This window comes from Aspergillus pseudoviridinutans, assembly GCF_018340605.1.
Source record: "Aspergillus pseudoviridinutans IFM 55266 DNA, scaffold_2, whole genome shotgun sequence".
In the NCBI taxonomy this organism is placed as follows: Eukaryota; Fungi; Ascomycota; class Eurotiomycetes; order Eurotiales; family Aspergillaceae; genus Aspergillus; species Aspergillus pseudoviridinutans.
Window position 1 is genome coordinate 292,415 of NW_025091282.1, and position 12,925 is coordinate 305,339.

Below are 12,925 nucleotides of genomic sequence, written 5' to 3' on the forward strand. Positions count from 1 at the left end.
ACACGAAGACATCATGCCATCTTACAGCTTACCCATCATATTGCATTTTTGCAACACAGAAGAGAGTACTTTACAGTCTCTCCTCTTCTCTAAATTCAGGTTCTTTAGTGGAATCGAAGGATCAAAATGAAGCTAGCAGTCTTCAGCGCCAAATCCTACGACAAGCTCTTCCTCGACAGCGCCCTGGAGAAAGACTACGCATCCTTCTGCGAAATCGTCTATCACTCCTTCGCTCTATCCTCAGAGACTGTCTCACTAGCCAAAGGCAGCGATGCAGTCTGCGCCTTCGTAAACGATACACTGGACGCGCCAGTCCTCAAATCCCTCCACGCATACGGCATTCGTGCAATCCTTCTGCGCTGCGCCGGTTTCAACAATGTCGACCTGAAAGTCGCAGAGGAGCTAGGCCTGTTCGTCGCCAACGTCCCCTCCTACTCCCCCGAAGCCGTAGCCGAATTCGCCGTGGCGCTGATCCAGACTCTGAATCGGAAGACCCACCGTGCGTATAACCGCGTGCGGGAGGGGAACTTCAATCTCGAGGGGTTCCTGGGTCATACGCTGCACAGGAAGACGGTGGGGATCGTGGGTGTTGGGCGCATTGGGCTGGCGCTTGCGAAGATCTTCCATGGGTTTGGGTGCAAGCTGCTGGCGTATGATCCGTTCGAAGGGGAGGAGTTTAGAAAGTACGGCGAGTTCACCGAGTTATCCGAATTGTTGTCGCAGAGCGATGTGGTCAGCCTGCACTGTCCTCTTACGGAGGGTACGCGACATATCATAAATGACGAGACCCTGGCGCAGATGAAAAAGGGCGCTTTGCTGGTGAATACCTCCCGTGGAGGGCTTATCAACACCAAGGCTGCGATCGGGGCGCTCAAATCGGGCCATCTGGGTGGTCTGGCGTTGGACGTGTATGAGGGGGAGGGCTCCCTGTTCTACAATGATCATTCGGCTGAGATTATCCATGACGACACGTTGATGCGACTGATGACGTTTCACAATGTTCTGGTCTGCGGGCATCAGGCCTTTTTCACGGAGGAGGCCCTGAGTGAAATCGCGGGAGTCACGCTGGGCAATCTGCAGGATTTTGTGTTGAAACGGACATGCAAGAACTCGTTGGTACGCGAAGGCCATCTACTGGTTAGGAAAGATACGGAGCCTGTTCGTTTATGAGTTGGGAGGGAGTCGCATCAAGCACTTGGGTATTCGCATTTCGCGTCTATGGCAAGAACCTATTCATAATCAAGCATTATGGCTTCGTTTCTCATTATGTACATTTCATTTACGCAGACAAGCCAGGCTGCGGATATGTGCCAGACCCCTTGGAATGATTCGGCTCCCGTGAATTATCAACGGGACGACCGAGATCAACCACATAAAGCACACAAACCCAAAAGCAGCAATAAGTCGGAGTCTCTCAACCCTCGCCAGAATGGTTATGTCTTTGGCTTTCTCGTAAGCAGCGCACCATCTACCCTGGCCTTCCAGTTGAGCTCGTTTGGCCTGCTCTCTTTCCTCAACCGCATCTGCCATCTGCCAGGCGACCCTGCGGTTAATCTTCTCCCACGTCGTATCTTCCGCATATGCCCGGGCAGCCACAGCCAGGGACGACAGAAGCTGAGAGTCGCGTGAGACCTGCCGCACGAGAGCAACAAACGTCTCAATGTCATTTGGAGGGACCAAGTATCCAGTGTCCTGGTGGCGTACAATATCCGACGGTCCACCCTGGTCCCGTGCGATAACAGGCAGTCCGCTGGCCATCGCCTCGAGCACCACCAACCCGAAAGTCTCGGTAATAGAGCAGTGCAGGAAAAGGTCTCCCGAAGCATATGCACGAGCCAGTCGTTCTCCGGTCAAGAAGCCTGTGAAAACAACATGGTCTTTGACATGATCAAAGAGACGGTGAATTTTCCTTTCGACGTCCGGATTGCGGTTTCCTCCGACAATCAAAAGCTTGAACGGTAGCTTCTCCTCCGCGAGTTTGGCTGCTGCCACGGCCAGGAACTCGAATCCTTTCTCTGGGGCCAGTCGGCACACGCAGACAAGGATGATTTCTCCATTAGGCGCAATCTCCTTCCGATAGGCCTCGTCGCGACGAGAGGGATTGAACAAGGTGGTATCGACGCCTCGTCCCAATTTGACGGCTCGTGTGACGGGCGCGCCGGCCTTCTTGAGATAGTCTAAGATGCATGATGATGGATAGAAGATGGTATGCACAGCGGGATTGCTGAAAAGGAAGCCTTGCACCGTCGCTAGCAACCAAACAGACCACCGACTCAAAAGAGTTGGGAAGATGATTTCACTGTATGCTGACAGGTCGGTTTGGAAGTTCAGCAGCACAACGGGTGGCTTTCGGAGCTGCCGCAGGTACAGGAGTAACTGGAAGCCTAAGGATGCCGGACTTGCCACATAGACAATATCCGGTTGAACGGGCTCCTTGTAGACATCTTTCAGGCGAAACGGGTACACCAACGTCAGATCAGGGTTGTAGGGGAGAGGATAACCTGGCAGTCGCAAATTCGCCACTGGTTGCTCGGGCTGTTGGGCGCCTGCGAATTGAGGTGCCACCACGATCAGGTCGACCTCATTGCGACGAAGGTAGTCGATCAGACTGCCTGTTGTTCGGCTGACTCCGTTCACAGGACCAAGTGATTCGGTGGTCAACAGCACCTTCTTCCCTTTCAGAGACGGAGGAAAGCTCTCTCTATCCATTTATACCTTGATAGAAATATTGCGCAGAGGTCGAGATAATAAGTAATATTCTGTAAAGCAGTAATCCAGTCAGTAACCCAGATCTACGTGGCAGTACCTGCCCGCATAAAAGCCATGATGCGAGCCTGAAGTAACCGAAACCAGTATTTTCATCCAAAGTCAAATGCTGCAATCATCGGCGATCACAGCAGATAAGAAAGTGCTTGTGCCGGATTGCAGCGTTGAAGCCAGAGCGCAATGCTTCGTGTCGGAGGCCGCGGTGGCTGCACGTGGGTCAACTCTTTGTCGCCCTCCGCTGCGAGGCTCTCTCCTCTCCCAACCAGTGGCAGTCCGCGAATCCCCCCGCGTGCACGCAGCAGTCAAGCTCTTTGGGGATCCATGCGATCGACTCAACCGTCCATTACACACTGATGAACCTTTGGTTATTATTGCTTTACATGACCATTTCAAGCGCTAGGAGGATGGCGGCAACGATCACAAGGCACGCGGGGGCCTTTCTGTTTGGCCCCTCGATGGAGGGGGGTTCGATAAGGGTGAAGCCGGGATGTAAAAGTCTATAAACGCTCTGCGCCCGTTTCTGCAGTGAATCTGTGGACATTTCATGATGCTCGAACAGGGAGTCATGGTCGAAATGGTTACAGAAACTCAAGCAGTCGCAATGGATCTTCCGTCGTCCTCTGCAGGAACCTCAGATGCGAGCTCATATGATGGCTCAACGCGCCCTACAACCCCTTCTTCAAGCCCGCTGTTTTGTGCTTCTAGAATGGAGGATCTGGCTCTGTCGCATTTCATGCACTCTCCTGGCTCTGCTTCACTACAAAGCTTTCCGGCCTGGGGTCAGGTGAAGAACATCTGCGTGGTGGGCGCTGGATACGTCGGTATGCTCGTGCTACTGTCTCACTTTCTCAGTTGTACAAAAGACTCATCGTTACAGGGGGCCCAACCGCAGCCGTTCTGGCGCTGTACAACCCGTCGATAGCAGTCGAAGTCTTGGACCGAGACCCTGTTCGCATTCGGAAGTGGAAGTCACCACACCTTCCTGTACATGAACCTGGCTTAATCGACGTCGTCCGAGTGACGAGAGATGGAGCGGAGATTGTCAACAATGAGACTACGCCCCAGGCCAACGCGACGCGCTTGAAGCGGCGCGCAAACCTTTTCTTCACAAGTGACTCGGTGGCAAGCATCTCACGAGCAGATATGATTATGCTTGCAGTCAACACGCCCACCAAGACGTTTGGTCTAGGCGCTGGTCGAGCGACGAATATGGCAGCTATTGATGAAGCTGTGCGGCAGATATCCATCTATGCAAAACCAGGCACAATCATCGTCGAGAAGAGCACAGTTCCTTGTGGTACTGCGCAGCGGATTCGAAACATGGTAAGTACTCATTGACCCCATGTGCCTGCTCTTCATTGGACTCCAATCTGACAATGTATAGTTGGCCACCCTGAGACCCGACGTGCCGTTCGAGGTACTGTCGAACCCCGAATTCCTGTCCGAGGGCTCCGCTATTGAGAACCTCATCTCACCCGATCGTGTCCTCATCGGGTCATCTGGAACACCATCCGGACAGCACGCAGCGCGCACTCTTGCACAGATTTACTCATCCTGGGTGCCGTCGTCGCGCATCCTCGAGGTCAACGCATGGTCGTCAGAACTCGCAAAGCTTGTAGCCAACGCCATGCTCGCCCAAAGGATTAGCAGCATCAACTCTATCAGTGCTATTTGCGAGAAGACAGGAGCTGAGGTCGATCAAGTAGCTCAAGCTATCGGCCTCGATGCCCGAATCGGAGCTCAATTTCTCAAAGCCGGTCTCGGCTTCGGCGGCTCCTGTTTCCGCAAAGATATAGCCAGCTTGACATATCTGGCTGAGTCATTGGGCTTGGAAGATGTGGCTCACTATTGGAGCCAGGTCAATGTGATGAATGAGATGCAACGCAACCGGTTCGCTAGGAAAGCCATCGAGAGATTCGACGGTAACTTGACCGGACGAAAGATCGCCATGCTTGGTTTCGCCTTCAAGAAGAACACCGGCGACACACGAGAGTCCTTAGCAGCCGACGTGATCCGGTTGCTTCTGGAAGAAAAGCCCATGGAGATTGCGATCTTTGATCCCTTCTGCCATGAAAAGGACATCATGCGAGAGGTTGAATCCGTCTGTGGCGCCTTGGACGGAAGGGTAGTCAAAGTCTTTCCCGATCCCTACCAAGCTTGTTCTCAAGCCGACGCTGTCCTCATCATCTCGGACTGTGATCAATTTCGGAATACGTCAACCAAGTCGAAGCCGAACGCTTTTGCGCCGAGGACCGAGGTTAAGGTCGTTGACACTCGTCCGAAAGCCGTAGCATCCAAAGATCCAGAGGAGGACATCTGGTCCTGCAACGGCCTGTCATACCGCTTGTCCCCGCCAGAATCGTGCGAGGACGACTGTGAAGCATGCCGTTCAACAGCCAGCCATCCCACTGCTACCGAGCCTGTCGAATGGGCACGCATAGCATACAACATGAAGGCACCGAAATTGGTCATTGATGGACGCGGGATCCTGGATATCCATGAGATGGAGAAACTCGGTGTCCATGTGGATGCCGTTGGACGTCGACCAGCTGTCATCTCAGCAGGTATTGACCCTTTGGACTGTGACATCTAGCACTGAATTTTCTTCAGGAAGGCTTGTTGCAAATTGATACCCCTCATTATCTTTGGTTTCTTTTGTGGTCGTCCCTCGTTTTGCATGCACCAGCTTCAACACCTATCTCGAGAACATAACATCTAGACTGGGTTTAATTATACTTTGGTGCTTCAGTGTCTGCTATAGAGGCCTAGCAATGATGACTTGGCCATTATTTGTACTCATCCATTTACACTGAGTGACGTTCTGTTCTTACAGCGGCAAATGCCTATATCCAGAGTGGTTACTACAAGCATACCTCCAGCTTTCACAGACGTAAAGTGATGATATACAACAACGCCAAAACAAAGACACATTCAGCCTGAAATCCCCCGGACCCAGCAATGTCAATCACGCATAAGCAGAGAACGATCCATCTATCTCTTCCACCTTCGCAACAGCCCGCTTATACCCTTCCATCACCTGCAATTTGTCCGTGTATTCAGCCAACCTCGGATACCGAACCCGGAGATCAGGCATTTTAATCAAGGACGCGATAACAGGGAAGCTCATCATGATATCCGCAGCAGTCAACTCCTTGCCACAGAGGTACGGGCCGCCTCCCGGCGCGGTCTTCAGCTGGTCCTCGAGGAACTCAAAGTGGGAGGTCAAGTTGGGCGCGACGAACGCCTGCTCCACCTTTGAAGCGACCATGCCCGTCAACGGCTTGATGAAGAACGGGACGGGGGCGTTCCTGATGCCTGTGCTGTGTCAGCCATCACTTACACTCCCATCAAACCAGAGGTTCCGCAGGAAAAGAAACGCACTATCCATCACCAGCTGCATCACCAGAAACGGCATGAAGCTGCCCTCCGTGTAATGCATGTAGTACCGGTACCGCATCCACTCCTCGGTCTCGCCGCCTACCTGATCCTCCTTGCCGGCGACATACCGCTGGGGGACAAGCTTGGTCTCATCGCCCCCGAAATGATCGCAGAGATACTCCATGATCAGCCCGGACTCGGCGAGAACCAGAGGCTTGGGGGACCCGGGGGTCTCGATACTGAGAAGCGGGGATTTGCCTAGCGGGTGGATGTCCTTGAGCTCCTTTGGGGCTAGCATGTCGGCGCCGCGCTTGAAGGTCTTGAGCTCGTAGGTGAGCTGCAGTTCCTCGAGGAGCCAGAGGATGCGCTGGGCGCGGGAATGTTCCAGCCTGTGTTGGCGTGTTAGTTTGTGTTGGTTACGGTATGGTGGGAAGCGTACCAGTAGAGGGTGATTTTGGCGCCTTTGTTTGCGTCTGCCATTTTGCTGTCTGAGTAACTGTATGATTAGGTGTATACAAAGTAATTTGCGTGATGCTGGTCTATGGTAGCTGATCCTAATGACACAATATGGACAAGAACACCGTCAAAAGCTTAGTCGGCAGCAGGAGATACAAGGCTTTATCTTTGATCTACATCTTCTCTCAGGATCCGCGGCACTACGTCTAGACCAGTTTCATGAATAATTGCAAGGTTCGAGCTCGACCTCGGATGAATCCGTCGGCCAAGCACCATCTACCCCGTGAAAATCTTAAAGGCTGGCGTCATTGATGTACGTGTGGGTCAATTCAGATCAATATCGTTAGTACAGATAGCAGTTTTCAGGCCATACAGCTAGCATGAGCCTCTTAAATCAGAGAGTCAGTAGTTGTGCGCTCCCACAACGATGATATTGTCGCACCAATTTCCAGATAATAAGCGGTAGTGTAGGGGGCCTCGGCAGGCCGCAGCAGATGCCAGCGATCTCAGGCCTCAATTCTGCGGTTTGCTGACTCAGCACGCCAAGGTCAGGTGACCGCCCACTTGAACTTCATGGATATCATCACCACCATCAGAGGAGTATCTCGGCCTCGCCTGAAATTGCTGACGTCGCAACCATGGCCGGCCCTAGCAAGTGTAAGTGCTTTTCCCCAGAAGTGACAAACTATGTCAATGCTGATCAATCGCTCCGCAGCCCTGATCCTTGATCCGGCCTTCCAGAAATACTACGGTACATCTCTCCGTCCTACTCCTACCCTCCAGCCCATCAACAAGATAGCGCGAATGCGCCGTTTGATTCCTTGATATCGTGCGCGAGATTCTACTATGCCGACGACTAATGCTCTGCAGAACTCAACGCAAACCGCTACAAGTACTTCCGCTGGACCCCGCGCCATGCCTGGTTGTCGTTTATCTACATGATTGCGATCCCCGGTACATTGGGCTACATTGCCTACAAGACAGATGTATGTCCTTGCGAAACTACAAATCATGGAATGTGAAGAGGGTGCTGGTTGACTGACCCCGAATAGGGCAAATACGAATTCCGCGGGAAGAGGAGAGGCGATACCATTCTCGAATACTAGGTTGTCCGTTGATTTGGGTTGAGTGGAGGTGACCTCTGCAGGATTGTGTTTCTGTGAGGCAGAGAGAATGGAAACGGCGGGTACGAGATTGAGTCGTGCGCCGACCCGCTGGTTTTGTACCTATTACTAGAATATACCGCATCGATTTCGCTTTGTTCAATCATTCCCTCTCGAAGACCCGACCTCCCATTTCTCTGGTCTAATCGGTTACATTCGCAGTTTCTACATGCAGACGTGATGCACGCGTCTTATAATCGAATTGCGTATGAGAAGCAATGGACCCAGCCGTCAATGGATTGGTATCAAGAACATGCACTGCCCGGAACTGTAAATCTGAACTAATTTTCCTACCGTAGACTCCATGTAAACTTTAAAGATACAACTCAGAGCACGCCCTAGTACGGCGCCCACCCCCTTCTCCCAGGTCCCCCACCATAACCGCGCCCTCCTCCCTCCGGTAGCCTCTCCCCCCGCCTCCAGTCACCAGATGGTATCCCTCGATCACCCCTCCCACGACCGGGCCGTCCAAATCCAGGATCACGGAACGCCCTCATGCCTCCTCCAACGGTCCCGCTGACTGGTCCCCGCCCCGTAATAAGCGGCGGAGCAACAGAGCCGTCCTCGAGCGGCGGCAATATCGCGCAATCCACGTAGTCTCCAATCACGAAACGCCAGTCCTGCAGCGTCTTGTCCGCATCATTCCCCTGGAGCCGCAGCGCACGGGGCCCCGTCGCGGCACTGCCTCCATTCTCCTCGTCATTCTCGCCCCGGTAGGGACTGTCCTTTGGTCCAACGACCACACTCCCCATGTCCTTGCTCAGGTAGCGCCCTCGCGCGTCGCCGCCCATTGTCGCGGCGCTCTTGGTGTCCGGGTAGATCAGGCGGAAGCATATGCGTGTCCCGACAGCGGGATCGGGCAGGAGTGATGGTAAGGCCGAGGTGAGGAGCTGGGTTAATTCTCGTAGCGTGCAGGACTGCCAGGTGTAGATCTCSRKGKKCGSSGKWWSWYKMRMWRMTGGGGGAGGGGAGCGAGCTCGAATGGCATTAGGACCGCTGGTCGGCCCATTGTAGGACGATGGCGATGAGGGAACCGCAAATTCAGATAGTGGGTGGAAGGAGTTCACGCGGTAGAAGAGCTTAAGGTGGAAAGGTGTGGTCTTTTGACGGTCGATCTGCGGTTTGAGCGCCTCTCGAGGTGCAGCCATGATGGCGAAGTCGTCACGCGATTCGTAAAGCTAAGATATGGGCCTCTCAATTCCTTTAGAGTGAACAGTTTGATTTCAATCGTGCGGCTGCGAGCTGGCGACGTCGGTGGTTGAGGTGTTGTCTTGTCACGAGAGCGAGAGCTATCTGGCGGAGGAAAGAAGCTCGCCCGCCGAATCTGGCCGTTTGCACCACCGCTGCTTCAAGATCATTTTTTACATCTCCCGCAGCTCTCATTACACGCTACATTTTTGATTACTTGTGATAGCCTAACTGGGGACTGGCATAGTCTGTTCAAAACACAGCCATGGATTTCGCATCTTTAATGGCCAAGGAAATCTCCAAGGCCAAAAGTCCCGCCACGCCCAGCTCAACATCATCAGGATCAGAGCAAAAGGAACCCACCAAAACCGAAGATAAGAAATACGTTCGACGCGCCGAACTCGAAGCCGCCAGAATCGCCGCCTACAATGCAGAGCAGGAGCGCCTACAACGCGAACGTGAGGAGCGCCAGGCCCAGAAACGCAAACTCGAAGAGGAAGAAGCAGAGCGGCGACGCGAACGCGAAGAGAAGAGACGGCGATTAGCCGAGGAATCCCGGAAGAAGCGAGAGGAGGAAGAGGCAGCGAAAGAGCGAGAGCGCAGGAAGAGACTAGGTCTACCTGATCTGCCACCCGCGGGCGAGAAGGATGAGTCGACTCTCGGAGAGGAAGAGGTGGATATACCGGACGAGGAGCTGAACCAGAAACTTCGCGACCTCAAGGAGCCTATTTGTCTATTTGGAGAGAACCATGTTGCTCGTCTGCGGCGATACCGCCGTCTTGTCCGTCGGTCGATGACACCTCAGCCGAAGCTGACAGACGGGCCTATCCCTACTATTTTGGAACCAGTATCGGAGGTGGACATGAAGATTCCGACCGCTCTTCCCAAGGACCCAGACGCTCGCAAGTTCTTGTTCCGGCAGTTGGCCTCGTACTTCAACATGGTGCTGCTGGAGTGGGAGCGTGCTCTCGCACGACGGGATGCCTCGGTCAAGCAGAGTCTAACCGGTCGCCAGGCCTACAACGCGATGGTTCAGTCGAGAGAAAATTTGAAGCCCCTCTTCCGGAAGTTCGAGAAGAGCGATATAGACGATAACCTGTTAGAGCCCATCATGGAGATCGTGCACAAGGCTCAATTGCGGAGATATGTTGACGCCAACGACGCATATTTACGCGTCAGTATCGGAAAAGCGTAAGTGAAGCTCTACCCCTGCGCCTAATTCTATTCTAACAACCTGGTACAGAGCTTGGCCTATTGGTGTGACTATGGTTGGTATCCACGAGCGATCAGCCCGAGAAAAGCTGCACCAGAGTGATCAACAGGCACACATCCTCAGTGACGAAATTACCAGAAAGTTCTTGCAGAGTATCAAGCGCTGCTTGAGCTTTGCGCAGACCCGCTGGCCTCCGGATGATCAGTTGCAGATTATGGGTTAGTGGTGGATGTAGTCGAGAGCGAAGACTTTGCCAACCTAGTGATGATAATGATAATATATACCCTGTAACCTAGCCTGTTCCCGAATTAGTGCTATATGCTCTGCAATATGTCAATTCAATATGTTCAATGATGTATTTGAGAATACCAGCGACTATTACACAACGGGCTCTGATAGAGCCATGAATATCTATGCTGAAATATATACGTGCGCCCTCAATTCTATGACCTCCAAAACCGCACCATCCAGCTCCATACGCCATCCAGACTCGAGGGGGACCGAGCTGTGGCCTCAGAATCGATCTTCTCCAGTTGCTGATAATAATCACCGTTTTGATAGAATTCGTGGCCCTCCATGCCGTTCATCACACGCAAAGATGAGCTTTGCGGTCTGGAAGAAGTTGGCGTTTTACACTCAGATTTATCATCCCCGGTATGTGCTCTTATAAGTCGACCTGCCGTCTGCACGCAACTGCCGTAGGCAAACCGGATCAGGGAATCGCCGGTGAGACTGCCAATGATAAAGACGTCTTCGGCGACTTCCAGATCCTCCAAGGCCTTCGCTCTCAATGTCTTGCCCGATATGATAGGGTCTGGTTCCGTTCCATCTGAGCACCCGAGAACCTCGGAAAGAAGGGGCTTGTCCAGGTAGCCAAGGCTTCCACGACGACCAGTAGCATATACCAGACCACGCACGGTCCGTTCTATTGTGCTTCCGTCGGGCAGTTGTAAAGTTACCACTGCAGATTCCGATTGCATCTGCACTGCAATCACTGCTGCATTTGGAAGGCCCTCGTAAACCGTATCCCAGGCCCGGCTTTCGAGGAACCGAGAGGACGCTGTCCGCTTTGGCTTGCCAGGGCGTTTGGCTGTAGCTGGCTCTGCGGCAAGAGCAGCTCTCTTCATCAGTCGATATACCCCCGCATATTCCGGGTATGCGCGCTGGTGACAGCTGCGGAGTGGAGAGGGATGTCCTTCCGGATCCCATTTGAATATATGAAGGATCTTCTGGTCCGCCGGAGCAGATATTATGATATCCGCGGCTGAGAAGCCGGATCCTATAACAAGGAGCGGTATCTCCGGAGTCGGCTGAAGAAGTCGTAGGGGTTGTAGCATCGGAAGGGGCTGCAGCACTTCCGAGAATATTCCACTCGCCAGGACCAGATGCTTGCAATGAATATTGTGAGAGGAAATGAAGAAACCATTAGCAGTTCTTGTGATACCGCTCAGAGTCTCGTTATTCTGAAAAGAGTCATCAATTCCAACCGTCTCAGGATAGACGCTGAAATAGTCCATAATCTCCCTCCTGGTGGGCCGCGTGAATGCGGGAAGGTCTTTGCCATTGACCTTGTGGTAGTGTTCAGCAAAGGAATATCCGGGCAAACACAGCATTGACGCATAGCTCAGAGTTTGAATATCCCAGCTAGCGAATACCAGGTTGTCATTCCATTGACCACCGGCCTTCGGCGCATTGCCGAATACCAAGTGCGGGACAGCCTTTTCAGGCACGTATCGCCATTCAACTCTTGTTTCACCCTCTCCCTCATCCACATCGATGCTCGGTCGAACGAGTGTGTCAAGTAGAACATTTACTGGGAGAGCCTGCGTCGAGTACGATAATCGAGAGGCATGGAAATGCTCGGTCAAAGTCGTTACATCCGCATCCAGTAAGTCCGGATTGTCCTTAAGCTTCGCATGGAGCAGAGGGTCTGGATGCGGGCGATTTATAGAGTAGTACGGGAGATGACCATGGAGAATAAATGACAGGATCATAGCCGATGGCCCGTTCCCTATCGATCGGAGTCTCAAAGTCAATCAAGTGGTCACGGTGATTGGCGAGAAACGATTTCACTCCCTTGAAGAATGGCGACATACCGATGATTATGGTGTCAGTTTCCATTGCAGGCATCTTGTGTGCCCCGGGCCGCGGCTTCAGCGCGGGGCATTCTGCATCAGACATGCGATGGTAGACAGCTTGATAACGGTCTCAGTTATTGTGGCCCCGATGAACCAGTGAATCTGTTTACTACCTTCAGATGAAGGTTGATCGACTGGAAGGCCATTGAGAAGTAAACAAGGTCATATTCTGATTAGTAGTGATTACATGGGGGGAAGTTTATGGAGGCTCGTATTGGGGGTTCGACCATAAACGGGGTTCGCTGACAAAACAAAAAATGCGTCTAGTGAGCCATGACGGTTTTGAACCGGAGGACGGTACGGAGCAATCAAGATCACCGAGTGGCGTCCGGCTACGAATGAAATCAGATTGCCTTGTTTAAGCCTGCCAGATCGAGCCTTCTGCCTTGTTCAGGCTGCCTTTTCCAGGACAAGTAACTCCGTGGACCGGTCCGGATCGTTTGTATGCGCAATGTACGATGTACCGGAGTTATAGGCTAAAGAGTAGAGTGACATATGCAGCTCCTCGGCGCTGACCCAAACAGCGTGAAGTCATCGTGAGAATCGCTGGCCGAATTCGGGATCCGGTTGCGGGGTTGTGTTTCCTGATACGGTATGTAGGGCTTAGGGTGGCCTAGGAACGT

General features: G+C 52.9%; 7 protein-coding genes across 7 annotated transcripts; 4 read left to right on the forward strand and 3 right to left on the reverse strand.

The window, feature by feature from the left end:
• Nucleotides 1-126: 126 nt before the first annotated feature.
• On the forward strand, nucleotides 127-1,170 carry Asppvi_002156 (2-hydroxyacid dehydrogenase; the record flags this gene model as incomplete). The annotated part of the gene is made up of 1 exon (XM_043298149.1): nucleotides 127-1,170. The coding sequence occupies one exon, from the start codon at nucleotides 127-129 to the stop codon at nucleotides 1,168-1,170; it is 1,044 nt and encodes a 347-aa protein (XP_043154084.1).
• Nucleotides 1,171-1,275: 105 nt separating this feature from the next.
• Asppvi_002157 (glycosyltransferase family 4 protein) lies at nucleotides 1,276-2,709 on the reverse strand (the record flags this gene model as incomplete). The annotated part of the gene is made up of 1 exon (XM_043298150.1): nucleotides 1,276-2,709. The coding sequence occupies one exon, from the start codon at nucleotides 2,707-2,709 to the stop codon at nucleotides 1,276-1,278; it is 1,434 nt and encodes a 477-aa protein (XP_043154085.1).
• A 658-nt stretch (nucleotides 2,710-3,367) lies between these two features.
• Nucleotides 3,368-5,359, forward strand: ugd1 (UDP-glucose dehydrogenase; the record flags this gene model as incomplete). Its single annotated transcript, XM_043298151.1, has 3 exons — nucleotides 3,368-3,587; nucleotides 3,644-4,089; nucleotides 4,151-5,359. 3 exons carry the CDS (start codon nucleotides 3,368-3,370, stop codon nucleotides 5,357-5,359), a joined length of 1,875 nt encoding a protein of 624 aa, XP_043154086.1.
• Nucleotides 5,360-5,731: 372 nt separating this feature from the next.
• Asppvi_002159 (glutathione S-transferase) lies at nucleotides 5,732-6,624 on the reverse strand (the record flags this gene model as incomplete). Its single annotated transcript, XM_043298152.1, has 3 exons — nucleotides 5,732-6,081; nucleotides 6,148-6,533; nucleotides 6,584-6,624. The coding sequence occupies 3 exons, from the start codon at nucleotides 6,622-6,624 to the stop codon at nucleotides 5,732-5,734; spliced, it is 777 nt and encodes a 258-aa protein (XP_043154087.1).
• A 614-nt stretch (nucleotides 6,625-7,238) lies between these two features.
• On the forward strand, nucleotides 7,239-7,706 carry Asppvi_002160 (uncharacterized protein; the record flags this gene model as incomplete). The annotated part of the gene is made up of 4 exons (XM_043298153.1): nucleotides 7,239-7,257; nucleotides 7,316-7,411; nucleotides 7,471-7,586; nucleotides 7,653-7,706. 4 exons carry the CDS (start codon nucleotides 7,239-7,241, stop codon nucleotides 7,704-7,706), a joined length of 285 nt encoding a protein of 94 aa, XP_043154088.1.
• Nucleotides 7,707-9,216: 1,510 nt separating this feature from the next.
• On the forward strand, nucleotides 9,217-10,387 carry Asppvi_002161 (mRNA splicing protein PRP18; the record flags this gene model as incomplete). Its single annotated transcript, XM_043298154.1, has 2 exons — nucleotides 9,217-10,142; nucleotides 10,195-10,387. The coding sequence occupies 2 exons, from the start codon at nucleotides 9,217-9,219 to the stop codon at nucleotides 10,385-10,387; spliced, it is 1,119 nt and encodes a 372-aa protein (XP_043154089.1).
• A 220-nt stretch (nucleotides 10,388-10,607) lies between these two features.
• Asppvi_002162 (uncharacterized protein) lies at nucleotides 10,608-12,345 on the reverse strand (the record flags this gene model as incomplete). The annotated part of the gene is made up of 2 exons (XM_043298155.1): nucleotides 10,608-12,175; nucleotides 12,261-12,345. 2 exons carry the CDS (start codon nucleotides 12,343-12,345, stop codon nucleotides 10,608-10,610), a joined length of 1,653 nt encoding a protein of 550 aa, XP_043154090.1.
• Nucleotides 12,346-12,925: the final 580 nt, after the last annotated feature.